At 40.3% G+C, this 20,422-nt stretch overlaps 1 protein-coding gene across 1 annotated transcript; it reads left to right on the top strand.

Moving 5' to 3' along the window:
- Window positions 1-11,542: 11,542 nt before the first annotated feature.
- Window positions 11,543-13,661, top strand: LOC104240081 (transcription factor FER-LIKE IRON DEFICIENCY-INDUCED TRANSCRIPTION FACTOR-like). Its single transcript, XM_009794865.2, has 4 exons — window positions 11,543-12,271; window positions 12,816-13,013; window positions 13,094-13,267; window positions 13,396-13,661. The coding sequence occupies exons 1-4, from the start codon at window positions 11,759-11,761 to the stop codon at window positions 13,498-13,500; spliced, it is 990 nt and encodes a 329-aa protein (XP_009793167.1). The 5' UTR covers window positions 11,543-11,758; the 3' UTR covers window positions 13,501-13,661.
- Window positions 13,662-20,422: the final 6,761 nt, after the last annotated feature.

Below are 20,422 nucleotides of genomic sequence, written 5' to 3'. Positions count from 1 at the left end.
GGCGCTTCACTCCTTTTGCCTTCCATGAAGTGAGGTGGTGCCATCTACTAACTGTTGCATCCCATAATGGTGCAATGTCTCAAGAAGTGGCTCCCGAATAGTAGTGCTGGCGAGATCCATACTCGCCAAATTTCTCACCCAGCCACTTCTTCATCTTTTCATCTTTTTCTGCTTCTTCATCTTTTTTTGCTTCTTCTTCATTCTTGAAGATGCCGTTTGAAAGACCGAGATGAGGCCCCCAAGGAAATGGTTATCGAAGAAGATCGTACGTCCCTCGGTGTACTCTCGAGAGCAGATTAGACTTTTAGCTGTTATATATATATATATATATATATATATATATATATATATATATATATATATATATATATCAGGCTCATAGGAGATATGATAGATAATAGAATTTCGCCGATGAGATGAGTCTGGGAAACCCTGACGGGCTAGAGGGTGGGATTTAGAACGGTTTATATATATATCTTTGTTTCTGTGTAAGGACCCTTCGTGGGCTTTTGTAATCATGTGTAAGGACCCTCAATGGGCCTTTTAATCATCGTTTATTAATACAAAATGCTTCTTCAATTTGTCTCTGATTTGTGCTGAATTTCCCTTTATTTATGCTTGTCACGAATCTGAGCACATGATTCCATCGATTTGTCCGAATATCAGGTCAGGGCGTAGGTATTCGCTCGGTTACTGATTGATTAGTATGATATTCCCTGGAACCCTTTACCATTCTTCGGACTGAGCTTGGATTGAATCGATGCAAACTTGGGCCGCCGGGGCCCTCGAATTCGGATTGAGTGAGAATAGGGCTTCAAATTTTAGAACGAAACTTAGCCTTTTAGGACCTGGTTATAGTCCTCGAGGAGGAATTTACTCAGACGCCTGAGAATAAAGATAGCCCTAAGGCTTTCATAGACAGTCCCCGAGTGAGAAATAGCTCGAGCTCGGGCGGCCTAGAAAACCTGATTTGAACTAGGAGTGAAGATAGCCTTAAGGCGTTATTGACAGACCCCAGACGAGGATATGCCTGGACTCGGTTGGCCCCTAGACTAAAGTAACTGAGATGGCGTTTAGCTTGATCTGAAGGCAAAAATAGCTCTAAGGTTTCATTAGCAATTCTCGAGTGAGAACTGGCTCAGGCTCAGGTAGCCTGAGGGCCAAAGAATTGGGTGATCGATCCGCGATCATAATAGCCGAGGCCCCCGAGATGGGTACCACCTCAGGGTTAGATTTATACAGATAGCTCCCTAGAGCTTATCTTTTGTTTCGACAGAGATCCTCGAGATCAGGCACCATCTCGAGGCATAGAATGATTTTGATGGCTCCTTAGAGCCTACCTTTGCTTTGATAGAGATCCTCAAGATTGGGCACCATCTCGAGGCTTAGAATGATTTTGATGGCTCCTTAGAGCCTACTTTTGTTTTGACAAAGATCCTCGAGATCGGGCACCATCTCGAGGCTTAGAATGATATGAGGGTTTTTGATCCCTCGAACATTGTTCGTCAGTGTTTATCGTATGAAATTATTGAGGTGATCCTGCCGGTTCATTTCCCCAAAAGTGATAAGTGGAATTAATTGGCCTTGCAGGGTAGGTGACAGTCACCGCTTGCCCTATATATGATTTTGTCTTCCCTTCTTTGAGGATTCCACTTATTCTGAGTTGCTATCCTCCTTCATAGAGTTCTTTTTTCCTGCGCCAGGTCCTTCACCATTTTAACTTTGAAGCCCTCGCTCAAATTCCTGCTCCAATTCTCTGATTTTATCACAGTTATGGCTGCTACGCTAGGATCCGTTCGGCAAGGAGGAGGAAGTTCCGTCTTTGGTTCCCGCCTGGTTAGTGGTGCGCCGCCGGTGTCAGGCGAGTCAACCTTGGGACATTTTGTTTCGAGGGGGGACTTTTCTTTAGAAAAACCTCCTAATGTTTAGGGTCATTGGGGGTATGCCTCAAAGTTTATTTCTTTAATAGGAGAGGGGCACCTTGAGTCAATGAGGAAAGATTGTGGATGGGGGGAAAAGGTAGTACTGTAGGTACCTTCCCCGGAAGAGAGCATCATGGATTATGCCGAGGGTTTTTTGAACGTATACACGTACCCCTTTACGCTGGGTCCCCTTGATAGGGTTGTGCTCGACTTCTATCGAAAGTATCGGGCTACCTTCGCATAGGTTCATCCGTCATTTTGGAGGATAATATTGATGATGAGATTCTTTGCGGAGGAAGCAGGGCTTGAGTTCACCCTTAGTTATCTCATCAGGCTATACCGACCTTTTTACCACCGAGGCCTGCTAACCCTACGATGCCGTTCCACCAGGCCCTTCGTTGTCGATGATGAAATAGATGGGGATCGGGGATGGACGAGCCGATTCGTCCGAGTACGAACTGTTGACATTATCCCCGCAGAGTTTCTGCTATTTTCCAAGGAATGGAATTTTACATGTAAGTGGTACACTTGTGCCTTTGATGTTTTGTTTATGGTGGAGGCGGGCTCCGTAAACACGCCTTTCTTTCCCTTTCTGCAGCAATTCCATGGATGCCATACGAGGTCTACGACCTAACGAATTGGGCTTGGAAGTTGGCGAACCACTCGACTTATGATGAACGTAAGTGGCGAGACTTGTCTAAGGGTAGATGGGAGGCAAAACGCCATGGTACGTGCTATGTGATTTACTCCTTTTTTGAAAGGCACTTTATTTTTATGCGTACTAACTCCGTAAATGTAGGCATTGGGGAGTTCTTTAAGGCAAGATCGTGTCCTCTCGGAGAGGGAGAAAGATCATCAGCTTCAGAGCCGAGGAATAATAATAATAAGCAAAAAGGGCCCTCGCAGGGCGATGGTGCTTATGGTAGAACGAGTCCAGCCCGGAGGCTCAAAGAGGATGTATAAGCTGAGCCTGCAGCGTCCGAGGTCTTAGGCTTTAGAAAAATGGTCCCTCATCTGCTGCCATCTTCTTTTCTCGTCGTAGGTACCTCGAAGAACGAGGGTTCTATACCGCCGACTTCTTCTCCCATCGAAGGTACTTCAAGGGATTTTTGAAGCTAGGGGACGCATATATCAAGTGATCGAATCCCAACCGGGAGCGGTTCTACTGGGTTGATGGAGCCAGACTAGTAGATGTGCGCTCGACTTTCGAGGAAGCTCAGCGGCTCTACTCTGTGGTGAGTTTTGGCCGATTGTATTAGTTTTTATAATTTTTGCAAATTTTACTCTCTTATCGAGTTTCTCCTTCATAGGCTTTTAACAAGCTCAAGTATGAGCTGCTTCGTCGTAAGGCCAGGCTGCGAAAAGCCGTGGATAGGGAGAAATACCTTCGGCTTCTTTGCGATGAAAGGGGAGACGAGTTGGCACACTTGTAGTATGAGGTGAGTCGAAGTCTGTACTACGAAAGCTACCTCGAGGAGAAGGTAATTTTTGTTCCAAGGGAGTGTGTGTTTCTTCTTCTATCTTCTGAGGCTAATGTTTCATTTACTTTTTGCAGAAAAAGACGGAGGACCTGGAATGCCTTTGGAGAGAAGTTGGTCAAGCCAAGTGTGAGTGTGATGAGCTAAAGGCTTGGGTGGACGCCCAGGTTGCGGCTAAGAAGGATGCTTTGGCCAAGGCTTTCGCCCTCGAAGTGCAACTCTGGAATGCTCGTGCAAATAGCTTGGTCCGAACGAGCATGATTGCTAGGCTCGAGTTTGAGCTTCTAAAGATGAATGCCGAGGTTGTAGGTGCTCGGGCTGAAGCCGAAGAGGTCCGAACCAAGGCTGATAAGAAAGTGGCCATCTATTTGCAAGACACTACCGATATTCGAGCTGAGCTGAGAGGGGCTCTCGACTGGGAGAGTAGGAGCAAAGAGTATGTTAGGTGTAAATCTCGGAGGGAAACCCTTGAGGAGATCCACTCCAGGGGCTTTGATATCTCGGGATAGATAAAGTAGGCGAAGACGGACAAATATAACGCTCAGTTCATTCTGTCCGATGCCGAAGATAGCGAGAAAGAGGCCGACGGGAAATAGTCCCCGAGGGGGATGTGGATCAGGCCTTTCTTTTCTGATTTTGTGTATAGTTCTCTTAAAGAACATTGTAAATGGAGCTTTGTATTTTATTACATATACGTATAAATGGAAGCCTTGCGGTTTCATTTTTCATGCACTCCCCTTTGCTCCGATGTTTGTCAGTCATTAACCAAATGAACTGGTCTTCGAGTTAAAAGAACCCTTAGGTTTATAGTACGGCCCTAGGGCTCATTAGGTTGGCCTGTAGGCTCTTACGCATTTGGTCAGTATGACCTTTTCGTATACGCTGGCATTTAAGATCTTATGCTTTTGCTCTTAGGCATATTTAGTTAACTGTTTTGGGTTTAGTCTTCGAGTGGGGTTTCGACTCGACTTAAGTTTTTGAATTTAAAGCTGGCCCTTAAGCTCTTACGTGTCATGTCGTTACGACCTCTCATATGGGCTGGCGGCAGTGGCTCTTATGCATTAGGTTGGTACGACCTTTTATATGGGCTAGCGCTAGTGGCTCTTATGCATTGGGTCAGTATGACCTTTTATATGCGCTGGCGGTAGTGGCTCTTACGCATTAGGTCGGTACGACCTTTTATATGGGCTGGCGGGAGTAGCTCTTATGCATTGGGTCGGTACGACCTTTTATATGGGCTAGCGGCAGTGACTCTTATGCATTGGGCCGGTACGACCTCTAATAGGCTTTATTTTTCCCTCGTTAAGGATTTTTGAAATTGTGTTTGCCTGACTCTTCGACGGTTCGATAAAAACCTCGATTATGAGTCGTTATGTGCCGATGAACGAGCAGCTCGAGAGGTTTTACTCGGTGGCTGAGTGTTTGAAGCCTATAGTTTGGAGCTGACATGGTCGAAGCTCTTTTGCCTATGTCGAGGGTAGCCTATTTAACCGTTTCTTTTCGAAGTACTTTCAAAGTAATTGAAGGCATGTGATTTTATAGCGACAATCGGGCATCCCCGAGTAGCATTAGTTCGGATGGTACAGCCTTATGACCATAGTCATTGTGTTTGGCCGAAGACTTTCAATCCCCAAGTGAAGTAGTTTTGGCGTCTGTATCGATGGTATGCCTTTTTAGCGGTCTTACAAGTTCGGATATATAGCCTTAACTTTAATATCAGGATTTATGCCTTTTGTAAGGTCTTATAAATTTAAACATGCCTTGCTTGAGGTCTTACAGATTTTCTTACTTGGTACAAGTATGATTCAAGCCTTGCTTGAGGTCTTACAGTGTTTGGTGTTGCCTTATAAAGGTCTTACGAGGTCGAGGTTGCCCATATAGGGTCTTATGGCCTCATGTTTTGATAAGTCAATGGTATGACAATTGGTGGCAGTCCCCGAGACATTGAAAGTTTTCTTGGTTCTGGTGCCGTTTTTGTACACTTGGTATTGCCTCATTGATGGCTTACGAGTTTGAAGCTTCCGTCCCGGGGGTCATACGACTTTGAGTTTTTGACGTCAGTCCCTGAGTGTTCGGGACGTTTGTGGCTTCTGGAGCCGTTTTTGTAACCTTGATGTTGTCCAATTGAGGGCTTACCAGTTCGAAGCTTCCGACCTGAAGGTCATACGGCTTCGAGTTTTGACGTTAGTCCCCGAGTGTTCGGGGCTTTTTTGGCTCTAAAGCCATTTTGTAAAAAATACCGAACTTCTTTGAAATGTGGAATGCTTTGATGGAGGGGAAAGTATTCTTTGATTACTTGGTACAAGTATACATGTTTTTGCTGTCAAGGGCTCAATTATTCTATACGGACACGGTTGTTCAACCGTTTGGCCTGGTGCATCATTTTCCTATCAAGATCACATTTAGCACATCTTGGCTTCTCCGAGGAGGTGACCTTCCAGGGGGATGCCCCACAGTATTCAAGGTTGATTAAAGAGAAGCCTTGAATGCTTGTTGAGTCTTCCTTAGGTAGCATATGGATGTTGCCTCATTAAAAACCTTGCAGGTAAAATCCTTCTCGGTATAAAAACCCGGTCGAAGGAAAAGAGTGCAACGTATGCTTTGGAACCTAAGGCCTTCGAGTTGGAAAGCGCTTCGGCCGTTTCGATCGGATACCTGTACTCAGGTTAGTATTAAATGTAACTAAAAAGGGATGATTATACCTTAGTGCTGATGGCACCTTGGGCCTCGATATGCTTCGATGGTTTGTTCTGGGGATGCGGTACGGTCCTTTACTTGTTTAGTCGGGTGTAGCCAAGAATATAGCTTGTTATTGCTGTTTTACTATTTGTTTATCCTTTGGTTCTTCGATGGTGGAGGTATTGGCGCCGGTTTCACATCGTGCACCGCAAACATCTCTTTTGCTGTATGCTATTCCTCGTAGATGGGTATTATCCCATCCTTTGTCGGGAATTTCATCATTTGATGCAAGGTGGATGGTATTGCTCTCATGCAGTTTATCCACGGCCTTCCAAGCAATACATTGTACCTCATGTCTCCTTCTATGACATGAAACTTGACATTGGGTTGTGTCGGCCACGTTGATTGGGAGGGTGATTTCTTCCTTCGTTACTTTGCTCGCCATGTTGAATCCGTTGAGGACTTGAGAGGCGGGCACAATCTGGTCGAGTAGTCTAAGCTACTCCACCACCCTCGACTTGATAATGTTAGCTGAGCTACCTAGATCCACAAGCATACGCTTAATTTGAAATGTATTTACAAGAAAAGAAATTGCCAATGCGTCGTTGTGAGGCTTAGATAATGTCTCGATGTCCTTGTCGCTGAATGTGAGAGCGTCCTAGGGTATGTACCTCGAGTTCATTTTTCTCTGGTGATGGATATTTTTGTTCTTCTGATTGTGGGTTCTTGTGAGATGTCGACCCCTCCCATGATCATGTGGATGACAAGTTGCGGCTCATTTGCTTCATTCTTCTTGGTCGCCTCTCTTTCCCGAAACTGAGTTTTGGCTCGGTCGCTAAGGAATTCTCGGAGGTGACCTTTGCTGAGTAGTTGGGCTACTTCTTCCTGGAGTTGTCGGCAATCCTCGGTCCTGTGACCTTGTGTGCCATGAAATTCACACACTAAGTTATGGTTCCTTTGTGAAGGATCTGATTGTACAGGCCTTGTCCACCTGGTGTCTTTGATTTTACTGATGGCGAATACGATGTCTAAAATGTCGACGTTGAAGTTGTATTCCGACAAGAGGGGTACCTCCGTCGGCCCTGTGTGCCTATCGAATCCAACTCTGATAACGAGTCCCCGAGGATTCTGGCCTCGATCCATCCTTCGGTCATTGCGGGGTTGGTTGCGCCTCGGGGCATTTCTTCTTTCTTTAGTGTATGGTTGTTATTTTTCTTTGTTTGGCTTTGGCTCATTTGCTAGAAGCCTGCTAGGATATACCGAGCCCGACGAGACTCCTAGTTGGCCATCTTCGACCCTGATCTTTGATTGGTATCGGTTGTGGATGTCCGACCAAGTCACGACGGGATATTCGACTAAGTTCTGCTTCAGCTACTTCCAAGCTACCGAGCTTCACTCGTTCAAACCTTGAGTGAAGGCCTGGAGACTGGTGGTAGTTCCATTCGTTCCATTTGAAAGCGATATACGAACTCTCGCAGCATCTCGTTCTCCTTTTGCTTGATTTTGAAGACATCGGATTTCCTTGTAGCTACCTTGATGGCAACAACATGTGGAGCTAGTTTGTGATACCACATCATCGCCCCTTCTGAAAGCGTTTCTACGAACTTTTTTAGTAAGACGGATTCAATCTCGTCGTCCTTTAGGTTATTGCCCTTCACTACACATGTATAAGTAGTTACGTGTGTGTTGGGGTCCGAGGTTCCATTTTGCTTTGGAAGGTCGGGCATTCTGAACATCTTTGGAATAGGTTGTGGAGTTGCTTCCTGTGGGAAAGGCTTTTTACGAACTTCTTCGAATCTAAACCCTTCAGGATCGGGGGTGCGTCCGAAATTTGATCAACCTTGGAATTGTAAATCTTTACCTTCTTGTCGTTGGCTTCCATCTTCTTCTTGACCGACTCGATCCTCTTTGTAAGGTCCTCGAGCATATTTATGATGGCGGGGTCAGTTGCCGACCCATTGTTGCTTGATCTTTCTGGTACCTGCTCGGCTTGGGGAGCTGTTTCTGATGCTCCTGTGTTGGGAGTTTTCTGGTGACTTTGCAGCTGACCAATTGCCAGTTGTTGTGCCTATAACATTTCAAAAATAACGTGAAAGCTAACCTCCTGTTCTTTCCTAGCTGGGGTTTTCTGAGCTTCTTGTTGGTCTCCTTAGCATACGCTCCTGTTAGTGTGGGAGCTTATATCGACATGTTGGGCATCGCGTGAGACCACATATACGGGACTTGGCTCTGGCGCGTCTATATGGTTTAGTGGTAGTGTGCCAATACCTGGAACAACTACATCATTCTCTCCATGGTCCTCAAGATCGTTGTTTTCATATGCATTCATTGAGTTAGACATTTTGACCTGAAATAAACGATTCTTGGACAATAAAAAGTGTGAAAGATAACTTGCGTTATGTAGTAAACTAGCAAGAAAACAATCACTATTATTTTTAGCCCCAATGTGGGCGCCAAACTGTTTACCTTGAAAATGGTAATTACAATTAGATTTGATTTTGTGGTTTTAAAAATATGTGATCTATTTTTATGCTAGTTGTTAGGCAATAGATGCTAAGTGAAAGATTATAAATAAGATGATAGCTTGTGGATAGTGTAATAATCAAATCGAATGGCTGAAAATCGGGGCCTCGAGCTCGCGTGTACGGGGCCTCGAGTTCGAGTCAGATGCTCGGCTAAAGGCAGTCGATGGAGGATTAACAGCTATGATAAATTTGATGGCGGCTCTTTATGGGCAATAATGAGAAATGAATGAAGAACAATAGATAGAACACAATGAATACAAGCAATGAATGTTAGTAATGGAATCAAGATAGTATGTTTAAGTTAGAGAGCAGGGAATGTTCTTGTATTTAATGTTGTAAGTTGTATTGTTACCGTGAAAATGGTAACAACAATTAAATTTTTAAATGGGATACTAAAAATACGTGATCTATTTTATGCTAGTTGTTAGAGCGGATGATGCTAGGAATATGAAGTTTAATGATGAAATGCAAGCTAAAACGAGACAATAATCAAATCGAGAGGCCTGCTGCCTGGGTATAGGACCGATCAATGGGGGACCTCGGGGTCTATATCTGGGTCGAGCTCGAGCTATCGAGGATAGTCGGAAATGGGATAACGGTTAGGTTATGATCAAACAAAGCTCTATATGGCCAAGTCCAAACGATAAATAAAGGTCAAGTAAGAAAGCGACAAATGCTAAAGTGGCCTCGAGCCAGCGAGAATGAGCAAGTTAGAAAGAAGAGAGAGAGAGAGAGAGAGAGAGAGAGAGAGAGAGAGAGAGATATATATTATTGCACTTGAGTAGAATAGTTGGAGCTCTGCTTTACAGGGTGTTAGCGACTCCCCTTTTATATGAGGGGGAGCCCAAACTTAGTACAAGATACGTTGCGTGATAAAGGAAATAGGATGGGACAACCGACTAGCTTTATGATGTATACGTGGGCCGATGTCGAGCTGCTCAAATAGACCTGATCGACCCCGAATGCATTCTTCGGGAGATTCCCGCGTTCATCGGGACTTCGGTCGGCATTATCCTTGGCTGGGCCTCGACAAATCTTGAAGGAAGTGACCGGCTCGAGATCCTGGGGCTCCGGGATCACCCTTTGAAGCATTTTGTCAAGGAGAATCCGATCTCCCCGATTTCACCGCACACATGTATATCCTTACAAAATGACAAGATTCCCCTTTATATATGAGAGAGAATCCCAACATAGTACAAATGTATTTATTACAAAGATAAATGGCTTGTACAACCATTTAATGTCACGGTACAGACTTGAACTAGCCTAATAGACTTGATCAACTTTAATCATGTACCTTGGGAATCTACCACTTATTCATCGTAGCCGTCAATTTACTCTTCCCCGAGGTCGAGCATATAGGATCCTCGAGTTCGAACCTCGAACTAGACTCGAGCCCTTTAAAAACGTGTTGTGGGATATCATAATAATCCTAAAATCGGGCTCTCTGATTTAGCCGTATACATCAATAATTAAATCATCAGTACTTTAATTGAATTGATTAGTATCTGAATCTTAACATGGGGAGTTAAAAGATTTAATGGATGAATTTCGAAATTGAATAAGGAGTGCAATTACGAAATTATAGTGGAATAATTCGTAATTAATTATGGTAGATATTAATTTCGAAAATTAGAAATTAATTCCATAATTAGAGCCTTGTAAATTAAATTCTGTGGTCCCTATTGTGCCTAAATAATAGGAAATAAAGGAATCTTTTTTTCTGGTGGAAAAGAAAACACAACAGGTTTTGGAAAAGAGTTTTGACCCTTAAAACCTATGTTATAAATACATAAGGTTTTCCACGTAGAGGGAGTAGTACATGGTGGCTGAAATTTTAGCCAAGTTTTTCTAGAAATTTCGTCCAGACGAAATTGCTATTTTCGGTTATTATTTGGGTAACACAGTAGAAGACCGTTAAACGTTCGGAGATCGTGATCGTGCAGGTAATGGAGATTTCAGCGAATTGCTGTGGAATTAGAGGCTCACGTGACAGGAGCTTTGTCCATACTTCAAAAGGTAACCCGTGAAATCCCGTTTATACTATTTGTCTAGATTACATGTGATTTTGATACTGGAATTGCTTCCGCTGCTTATTATAATCCATCCCTAATCTCTGTCTTACTTTTCTTTCTAGTGTATTAAAGCAGATAAAAAGATAAATAATCAAACTAGGATATCTAGAAACCTTAGTTTCAAGGTTGTGGTTAAAAACTCTATGAAAACATCACACGGAACACTAAAAGCGTAAGAAATTGTTGATGATAAGCAGTTAGTAATCCATTTTGAGAAATAAAGACATAGTATAGTTAAACCTTTCTATAATAATCTCTTTTGTTCCGAATTTTTTTGGCTGTTATAACGAAGTGTTGTTATATAAAACATATATTATAATATATAGCATGAAAATTGGTTCCTTAAAAAACTTGACGCTTATAGTAAATGACTGTTATATAGCGATGCTATTATAGAGAGGTCAGACTATATCAATATGAGAAGCTGCATGTGTAATCCCTGATCCCTTGCTTATACATAATATGTTAAATGTTAGTGTCAAGAAGAAACTTACTGATTATGCTAGACTTCAATAATTGTACTTACTTCTTTTTACCTCTACCATTGTATTCTAAATCCAATTTCCTTATTATTTTTGTCCTTATTGTAAAAATACTGTTGGTAAAGTTTATACTGATGTAGATGGTGTAAATTAAACAGAAAGTATAGTTAGTATATTAAATCATGTCCTAATCTGACTATTATTTTATGTAGGTACAAATAATACTTCAGCAAGAATCTTTAATAATACTAAAATTAGATCATGACGTCCTCCCTTTCGTCACCAATTCTGTACAAAAAATAGCAGGGCGAACCTGGTGCAGGTTCATCTGATCGTTAAATTTAACAGTATAAGAATAACAAAACTAAGGTCAAGAAGTACATGGAAATACCATCTCCACCATTTGCCAACCACCTTAGGGTTTTAATTAATTTTAGTTCGAACTTCCACAAGAAACTATCTTCGATTCCGTTCACACTAATAAAAATATATAACTAAAATAATTTTCTCTACCACCTATAAATCCTCGGTAGACCTCTCCCATCAACCCATATTACTGAAAGAGTAAGAGAGGAAAAATTAAATACACAAAAGAAAATGGAGAGTGCTAATGCATACTCAACAATGCCAATGGAAAATGTTAATGATGTGGGCCTTATTAATTTCATTGACGAAGAAAACTTTGATCAGTTCATTGAGCTCATTAGGGGTGAAACTGCTGACCCCATTGTTACGTTTTGCCCAAACAATGATTATGAGCACATTACTGGTTGTTTCTCTGAGGCCAATGTCCAATTTGAGCCAGCATCCACAGATTTCTTTGATTGGAATGCTACAAATATGTCTGATCCTATTTCGTTATATGCTTCCCTTCCTAATGAAATGAAGCTTAGCGAAGAAGAAGAAGGAGAAGAGGAAGATAACGATTTTGATGAATCTTCGGCAACAACAACAACCACCACCACCACCAGGACGGTGTCGCCGGCAACGCCAACAAAGAAGAGCACGAGGACTGACCGATCAAGAACTCTGGTTTCTGAGCGAAAAAGGAGAGGAAGAATGAAGGAAAAGCTTTACGCCTTGCGTTCTTTAGTTCCTAATATCACAAAGGTTAGCCTTTTATTGGGTGAAAAAACTTAACATATAACGGTATGAAAATTCCTTCTTATACTACTCCATCCACCCAAAAAATGATAGATACTTTTTGAATTTCAAGACTCAGACAAGTTGTTCTTCACCTACAACTTTTCATATACCTTATAAATATCTTAAATTATTAATTATTGTGACCAATAGTACCTTTTATGTATTGGTATTTTAAAGTGTAAACTTTGTTTCAAAAAGCTTCTAAACTGCATATAATCGAAATTGGGGTCAAAATTAAGAAATTTGACTTTCTAAATTCGAAAAGTATCATCCTATTTGGGACGTAGGGAGTGTTAGTATAGCTTAACGAGTTGTAATAACTAATAAGCCGTTTATAGTATTTTTTAATAATGCTTAAAATATAAAATTTGCTCACATTTAGCATTTTATGAAACTGGTTATGTAAAAATCATTACGTTATAGGAGCATGATGATGCTTGTTTCTCAATCTATCCTTTATTTTTTTGGTTAAACCGTATTTTTGAGTGAAGAATGTTTTTATCGGCAGCTGGATAAAGCCTCTGTAATTGGAGATGCAATACTATACGTACAAGGGCTGCAAACAGAAGCTACGAAACTAAAAATAGAAGTAGCAGGTCTTGAGTCATCACTCAACGGAATGAACGATAATAAAGGCGGAGCATTTCAAAATGCCAAGAAAATGAATTTCACGAGCTATTATCCAGCAATCAAGAAAATATCAAAGGTTTGTTTATCAAAACCAAATATTTGTCAACGCTTTTTACAACCAAAAAGCAAAAAATTAACATGATTAAACTAATGCAGATGGACGTTTTCCAAGTAGAAGAAAAAGGATGTTACGTGAGATTAGTGTGCAATAAAGGGCGACATGTTGCAGCTTCTCTATTCAAAGCTCTTGACTCTCTCACTGGATTCTACGTTCAAAGCTCCAACTTGGCTACTTCTTCAGATGATTATATTTTGACGTTCACTCTAAATGTAAGTTTACATATAATTAATTAATTAATTCCCTACAAACTTATTGGTTGACTCTCAATTACTTTTCTGAAATCTAAACTTATGAGTAATTATTTTTTTTGTTTTTTTGTGTGTAAATGGATAAACAGGTGAGAGAATATGAGGTGGACATAAACTTTGGCAACTTGAAGTTATGGATAGCTAGTGCTTTTCTTAATCAAGGGTTTGACTTCGAGACATATCCATTGGCCTAACGTAATATTGTACAATTTTTAATGTCGTTAAGCAAAGTAAAAATGGCTATGGCGCTTTGCCTTCCACATACTCGTGACTGACCTACATTATGGATTAAATGTTGCATGAATTATATAGTCATTAGTTAACTTTTCGAGTATAATGTATTGGTTAACGATAACGACGTACGCATTGCCATTACTAGCATTGCAGTGAGATTTTGGAGGAAGTTTATTCTTTCTCAAAAGATTAAAAGAGAAATGGACAAAAATGATATTTCAGCATCAATTGTTGTGGGAAAATTAATAGTGGATCAGGGATTATGATTAACTGTAAAATGATATAGTTGAATTTGTAACGTGATTTATAGACATTTGATCCAAAAATATGAAATAAATAAGAATAGGTTCAATATTATGAAAATAACTTAGGAACAAAAGAAAACCAGTAATTTTATAATCTGAGATCAAATTATAGCCTTTCAGTACGTATAATTTTTCGTGTCCAACCATGGATACAAGTTTTCCTATTTATAGCTCTATTTAAGGAGACAAGATCCCAAATCAAGCTCTTCTTGAATGAGAATAAAAACCCATATTGACGGTAGTATAACAGTTGATCCTTAATACAAAGGTTCCTTGTACCGGCTGCTCATTGAATGCTATTTTTTTCAATCAATGTCTGACTTTCAAACCTTCGTTCTCAATTTCAATGCCTTCGGAACTCACTCAGCACCGGTCAAATGCTCGTATTCGGTGCCAACTATTTACTAACTCATATCTTACATGTCTTCAGTTCCACGTGTCATCTAGTCATTCGTCAAACTGTCGCTAACCAGTTTTATCCCGTACAGATAGTCCCTCTACTTTCTGGTGACAAAACTTTGTATTACCGGGAAGTAGATAAGACCTTTTTTCTTAGCGGAAAAATTCCTTAACGGTTTCTGACACTTGAAAGGGCGCACACTTTCTCGTTTTTAATGACCCGAACACATGTTATTACGTGATTCAACAAATATTTTTGCCAGTTTTCAAGGTAATCATGACCACAAATTTTGCCTTCTATAAACTTCTCCACTACTCATCACTTTTACCCTTCATTTTTACAAGTTCTTCTTCTTCTCCGAATTTTCTTAGAACTCTACTGCAAAATTCATCTTTCTCAGTAAAATCTATTTACCCAAATTTCTTACCATCATGTCTTCTAATACCAATTTCCTCAGAAACTTTGCCCTTCTCTTTGGTGGTGGCCCTAAAAAGAACAAAACAAAGGAAGTTGATGTCGAATCCGAATCTCATACCGTTAACTCAATCATACCCCTTCAACTTAACACCCAATCAGACCTTTAAGTCTAAAAAGTACTTGTAATCCCAAAAATGACAAACACTGGCATGTTCGCAAGTATCCTTCTTCCATTCATTTTTCTAGCATTCCCATCATGAAGTAAGAATGCGATTGGAATAATATTGAAATCTTCGCCCCTAATAAGGTGGAAAGGGTCACCTTCTCCAAACCAGGATTCATGTATGTTTATACATACCCTTTCACTTTGAGATTGGGCCAAGGAATTGACCACATAATTTTAGAATTCTTCCATCGTTTCAAATTCTGTTTGGCTCAAGCAGGCCCATCAGTATGGGGTATGGTAGCTTGCCTTCGCAAGTTGTGCTTTGAGACCGAGGAAACCCTAGCTCTCGCACACTTGATCTACTTCTATTCTCCAAAGATCTTCCATGGAGGTATGTTAAAGCTCAGCTAATACGGCCACCACACCATCCTTACTAGTGTTGATGATGACAACGATCGTGGTGAATGGTTTGTTGTCTCGCTGCCAAGGACATTCTACCGACAACGGAATATGCTGCCATTCCTAAATCTTGGAATTTTACTTACAAGTCTTCGGATATCTTTTCCTTATCGCATTAAAAATACTTCCTTCTTTGCTAATTTTTATTTTTCCTACTCTAGCTGCTACCTCTCTACAGGCCCCATCCGAACGGATAGAAGATGTTCCATCCCCACAGTCATTCGACCATGGAAATTTGGGGAACACTTACCCGGAATCTACTCAAAATCCTAACAGAAAAGAGAGTGTCATTCTCATAGTTTCGAATGAGTGCCACATACTTTCCAAGCTGGTTGAGGTTGCCAACTACCTGAAACCGTTAGCCACAAAAAAATTGGAGAAAAACGGACTCCCTTTCTACTGAGTGTTTGATAAACAACATGATGCACTATTCAGCACAGGTATCAATCTAACCTTCTTCTCTTCCCTTTTTATGTGTTAGACTTTACCTTCATAACCGTAGCCTTAATCTTTTTAGGCTATTATCCTTGCTTTTGAGGGCCTGCAAAGTTGATTTTGGATAAAAAGGAACTTATCATAGAATGAAATCAACTTTTGGCCGAACAGAATCAGCTTGCCGAGAGCCTCCCAGTGCTGGAAGCAAAAGTTGCTTAAATGGGCAAGCTCAAAGCTCTATTAGAGCAATCTGAGCAAGACAGAATGGCCCACATCCAAGAAGTTGCTCAATTACATAAAGAACATAAGGAGGTAAAGGCCAAGTGGGTCGAACTGCATGATGTTGTTACTGTCGCGGCCTCTCGTGAATCTACTTTAATGGCGCAAATCAATAACTTGGAGGCTAGCGTATGCTCCAAAACCAAAGAGGCTACTACTGCTGATGAGAAGAGAGCTATAATGGATGAAAGGTTCAAAAAGGTTATGGAGCAGAACCAACGTCATGCAACAACCAACACTGAACTTTATTCTAGGATCAACATTGTGAGATCTGAAAATGTCAAGCTTCAATCCAAAATCGATAAACTCTAGGCTAAACTCAAAGATAAGGAAGATTCTTTCCTCATCAAGAAAACTTATGCAATTTATCACATGAAGAGGAAACTTTTGGCGGAGGCCAAAGAAGGCATTGCAAACACTGATGATTACATTTCCAAGGCTCATGGATTGGAGATAACTGCTCTCGAAAACCTCCCTGTTCGTCCTGTATCTTCTGAATCTTCAAACTCTAGCTCCGAGTATTCGATGACCGAAAAGGAAGCTGAAGAAGAAGTAAACGATAAGGATGAAGGCCTTGGTATGGATGTGGAACAACCTTCACATGTAATTGAACCGAAAAATACTTCCCTTCCCCCCGGACCCCGCAGACAAAAACAACTGATGCATTTTGTTTTTTATATACATTGTAATTATTCCAAAACTTACTTATTGAGTTTGGCCGTCAAAGTATAAAAGAAATCTTTTGCGTACATATTGTGCAAAAAATATTCCTTTTAGTTAACTAATACAGATCAAAATTCTTATTATTTTTATCCGATAACTTTGATCTCGGGTACTAACACTTCCGGTAATTACCCGTTTGACTATGAGGGTTTGATAAGAGACAGTCCTTATGTTTATGATGCTCTTGAAGAGGACGTTTCTTGTTCATTTCGGCACAATCATTTGAAGTTAATTTAACCTTCAAACGGAAAATAGTGTAACATATCATTTGGACAAGAAATAAGATAAAAACAAAAGGACTTCGATTTGTTAGACTCCAGGGACTCCGGTCTTCGTGACACTTTTAGTGCCTTAGTATGCTATAGTTCCCCCAAATGTTCGGATGCTAATTATAAGAATTTGAACACTGGAAATCTTGGTATCGCTGATAACTCTTTCTTCATAATATGCTTTTCATTGCTGCCTCATTAAAAACCTTGCTAGAAAACCCAATTGGGACAAAAACCGGACGAAAGAAAAATGAGTGTAGCACATATAGTCAAAATAAACAAGGATCTTCAATAGTAATACCTTTTAAGGTGAGTCACGCTCCAATTGATACAAACTTTTTGTTGTTATAGCAGAAATCCGGTAAGGTGCTTCCCGCGTTGCTCCCATATTCCAGTGTTAATCTCTCGAGTAATTTGAGTTGCTCTTCTCAAAAACAAATCTTCGACTTTGAAATATTGAGGATTTGCTCTGTGGTTGTAATATATTTCCATTTTGCTTTTGTGTCACCATCCTCACATACGCCAGATTTTGATACTCTTCAAGCAAATCCAGTTTAATCAGCAGTGCTTCATTATATGCCTCCTTGTTTGCTCGTGATTACCTTATGGTCGGTTTCCTAATCTCCATTGGGAACAAATCTTCCGCGCTGTACACAAGTGAAAATAGTGTTTCACTCGTGCTGATTTCGTCATTGTTTGATATGCCAATTATAGTCCCGGTAGCTCATTTGGCTAATTACCTTTAACATCTTCTAACTTCTTTTTGAGATATTGAATAATTATCTTGTTGGTAGATTCTGCTTGTCCGTTAGCACTTGGATGGTATGGTGAAGATGTAATCCATTTTATCTTCAATCCTTCCAAAAACTTTGAAACTTTGGAACCTTTAAATTGCGGCCCATTATCATAAGCAATTTCTTTTGGTATTTCAAACAGACATATGATGTGATCCCATATGAAATCCATCATTTCTCGTTCTCCATTATTTCTGTAATAACCTGCTTCAACCCATTTAGTAAAATTATTAGTTTAAACCAAAAGAACTCTTACCTTTCCGGGTCCTTGTAGTAAGGGTCCAACTTTGTCCATTCCTCAATTCATAAATGGCCATGGTGATATAACCTAATGCAAGAGCTCCGCCAGTTGATGCACTAACTGTGCACGAAGTTGACATTTATCACATTTTTGTACAAATGCTTTCGCGTCTTGCTCCATCAGGGGCCAATAGTAGTCAGCCCTTATCAATTTGAGAACCAACAAGTCTGCACCAGAGTGATTCCCCCACAACACTTCAGGATCTTCTCTCATCACGTAGTCAGCCTACGATGTCCCTAAACACCGAGCCAATATACCTTGAAAGGATATCCTATACAATTGACCGTTAACAAGACAATAATGAGCAACTTTTGTTCGTAGTGGCTAGGATGCTTTTGGATCTTTAGACAATTTTCCATGCCTTAAATACTCTATAAACTCATTTCTCCAATCCCCAATTAGATTGGTTGAGTTAACTTTACAATATTCGTCCACTTCCAATACCGAATGCAACAGCTGAACAATCACACTAGAATCAACTCCTTTCATTTTAGTGGACGACTCCAAATTGGCCAATATGTATACTTCCATATTTTCTTCTCTTGGAATGTGGATGATCAACCATTCCTTGAACCGGAAAATTAATACTTGTAACCTTATTCAAGCATTGTTGTATGCGCTCCTCCTTGGTGTCAAAAATTCCATAACTGGCTTACTACCAGCTGGGAGTCACACTTTATTTTAATTACCTCAGAGCCTAGTCCCCAAGCTAATTCAAGTCCTGCAACTAAAGCCTCATACTCGACTTCATTGTTAGTTAATAGTACAATTCTAATAACGTGTCTTAAGGTTTCTCCCGAAGTAGTGATTAATACAATCCTAAGATTAGACCATTTTATGTTGGAATCCCTATCTATAAACAAGGTCCAAACACCTGATACAGTCCCCAATACCAACACTGCTTCTTTAGTATCTAAACGCATTAGTCCCGGACTAAATTCAACCACGAATTCAACAAAAAATTGTGACTTGAGCGTAGTAATAGGTTTGTATTCAATGTCGAATTCACTAACTTCGACTGCCCATTTGGCCAATCAACGTGATAGTTTAGGATTATGAAGGATATTTCTTAAGGTAAAAGTTGTCATAACGACAATGGGATGACATTGAAAATAAGGTCTGAGCTTTCGAGAGGCTACTACGAGAGATAGGGCCAACTTTTGAAGGTACGGATAACGCGTCTCCGCTCCTGATAAAACTTTACAAGCATAATATACAAGAATTGTGTACCGTATTCCTCTCGGATTGGAACATCACTTATTGCAACTTCTGAAACCACCAGATAGATTAACAGTTGCTCTCCTTCCTTTGATTTTGACAACAAGGAGGGCCAGTCAAGTACCTTTTCAGGCCTTTCAATGCTTGCTGGAATTCCAGAGTCCACCTTTGCACTTCCTTGCCGGTCAACCTTTGCACTTCCTTCACACTTGTTAAATTGTCCGGGATATCCTCGATGGATTTTATCTTATCGAGATTTACTTCGATTCCTCTTTGACAGACCAAAATCCCAGGAACTTACCGGAGCCAACTCCAAAAGCACATTTCTCCGGGTTGAGCTTCATGTTGTATTTTCTCAGAATGTCAAATGTTAATTGGAGATGATTCAAATGATCTCCTGAATTAATAGACTTAACCAACATATCATCAAAATAAATCTCCATTGTCTTACTAATTTGTTGTTCAAATATTCTATTAACGTGCCTTTAATAAGTGGCTCCAACATTTTTAAGCCCTAAAGGCATCACGTTATAACAGTATGTGCCAAATTTGTGATAAAAGATATTTTTTTCTAATCTTCTGGATGCATCCTAATTTGATTATACTTGGAATATGCATCAAGAAAACTCATTAACTCAGGACTGCCATAGCATCAATTATTTGATCAATGTTCGGCAATGGAAAGAGTCCTTAGGGCTTACCTTTTTTTGAAATCTTTATAATTTACACACATTCTAAATTTATTATTCTTTTTAGGTACTACCATTATGTTAGCTAACCAATCTGAATAATTTACCTCCTGAATTGAACCTACATTTAGTAACCGAGTTACCTCTTCTTTGGCAAACCTATTTTTGACCTCTACTATCGGTCGTTTCTTTTGCCTTACTGCAGGAAAGTTGGGATCCAAACTTATCTTGTGGACAACCACTTCCAGTTGAATTCCTGTCATATCTAAATGTGACCATACAAAATAGTCTACGTTATTTATAAGAAAATCTATATTTTTCAATCTTAGTTTAGGGCTCAACCCCATTCCTAAGTGGTTCCTCTCCAAAAAATCCACGGATAAGGAAACCTGTTCAAGCTCTTCTGTAGTTGACTTGGTTGCATCTG

Source organism: Nicotiana sylvestris, chromosome 2, assembly GCF_000393655.2.
Source record: "Nicotiana sylvestris chromosome 2, ASM39365v2, whole genome shotgun sequence".
In the NCBI taxonomy this organism is placed as follows: domain Eukaryota; kingdom Viridiplantae; phylum Streptophyta; class Magnoliopsida; order Solanales; family Solanaceae; genus Nicotiana; species Nicotiana sylvestris.
The sequence above is the reverse complement of the archived record's forward strand: the minus strand, read 5'-3'. Positions and strand labels throughout refer to the sequence as shown.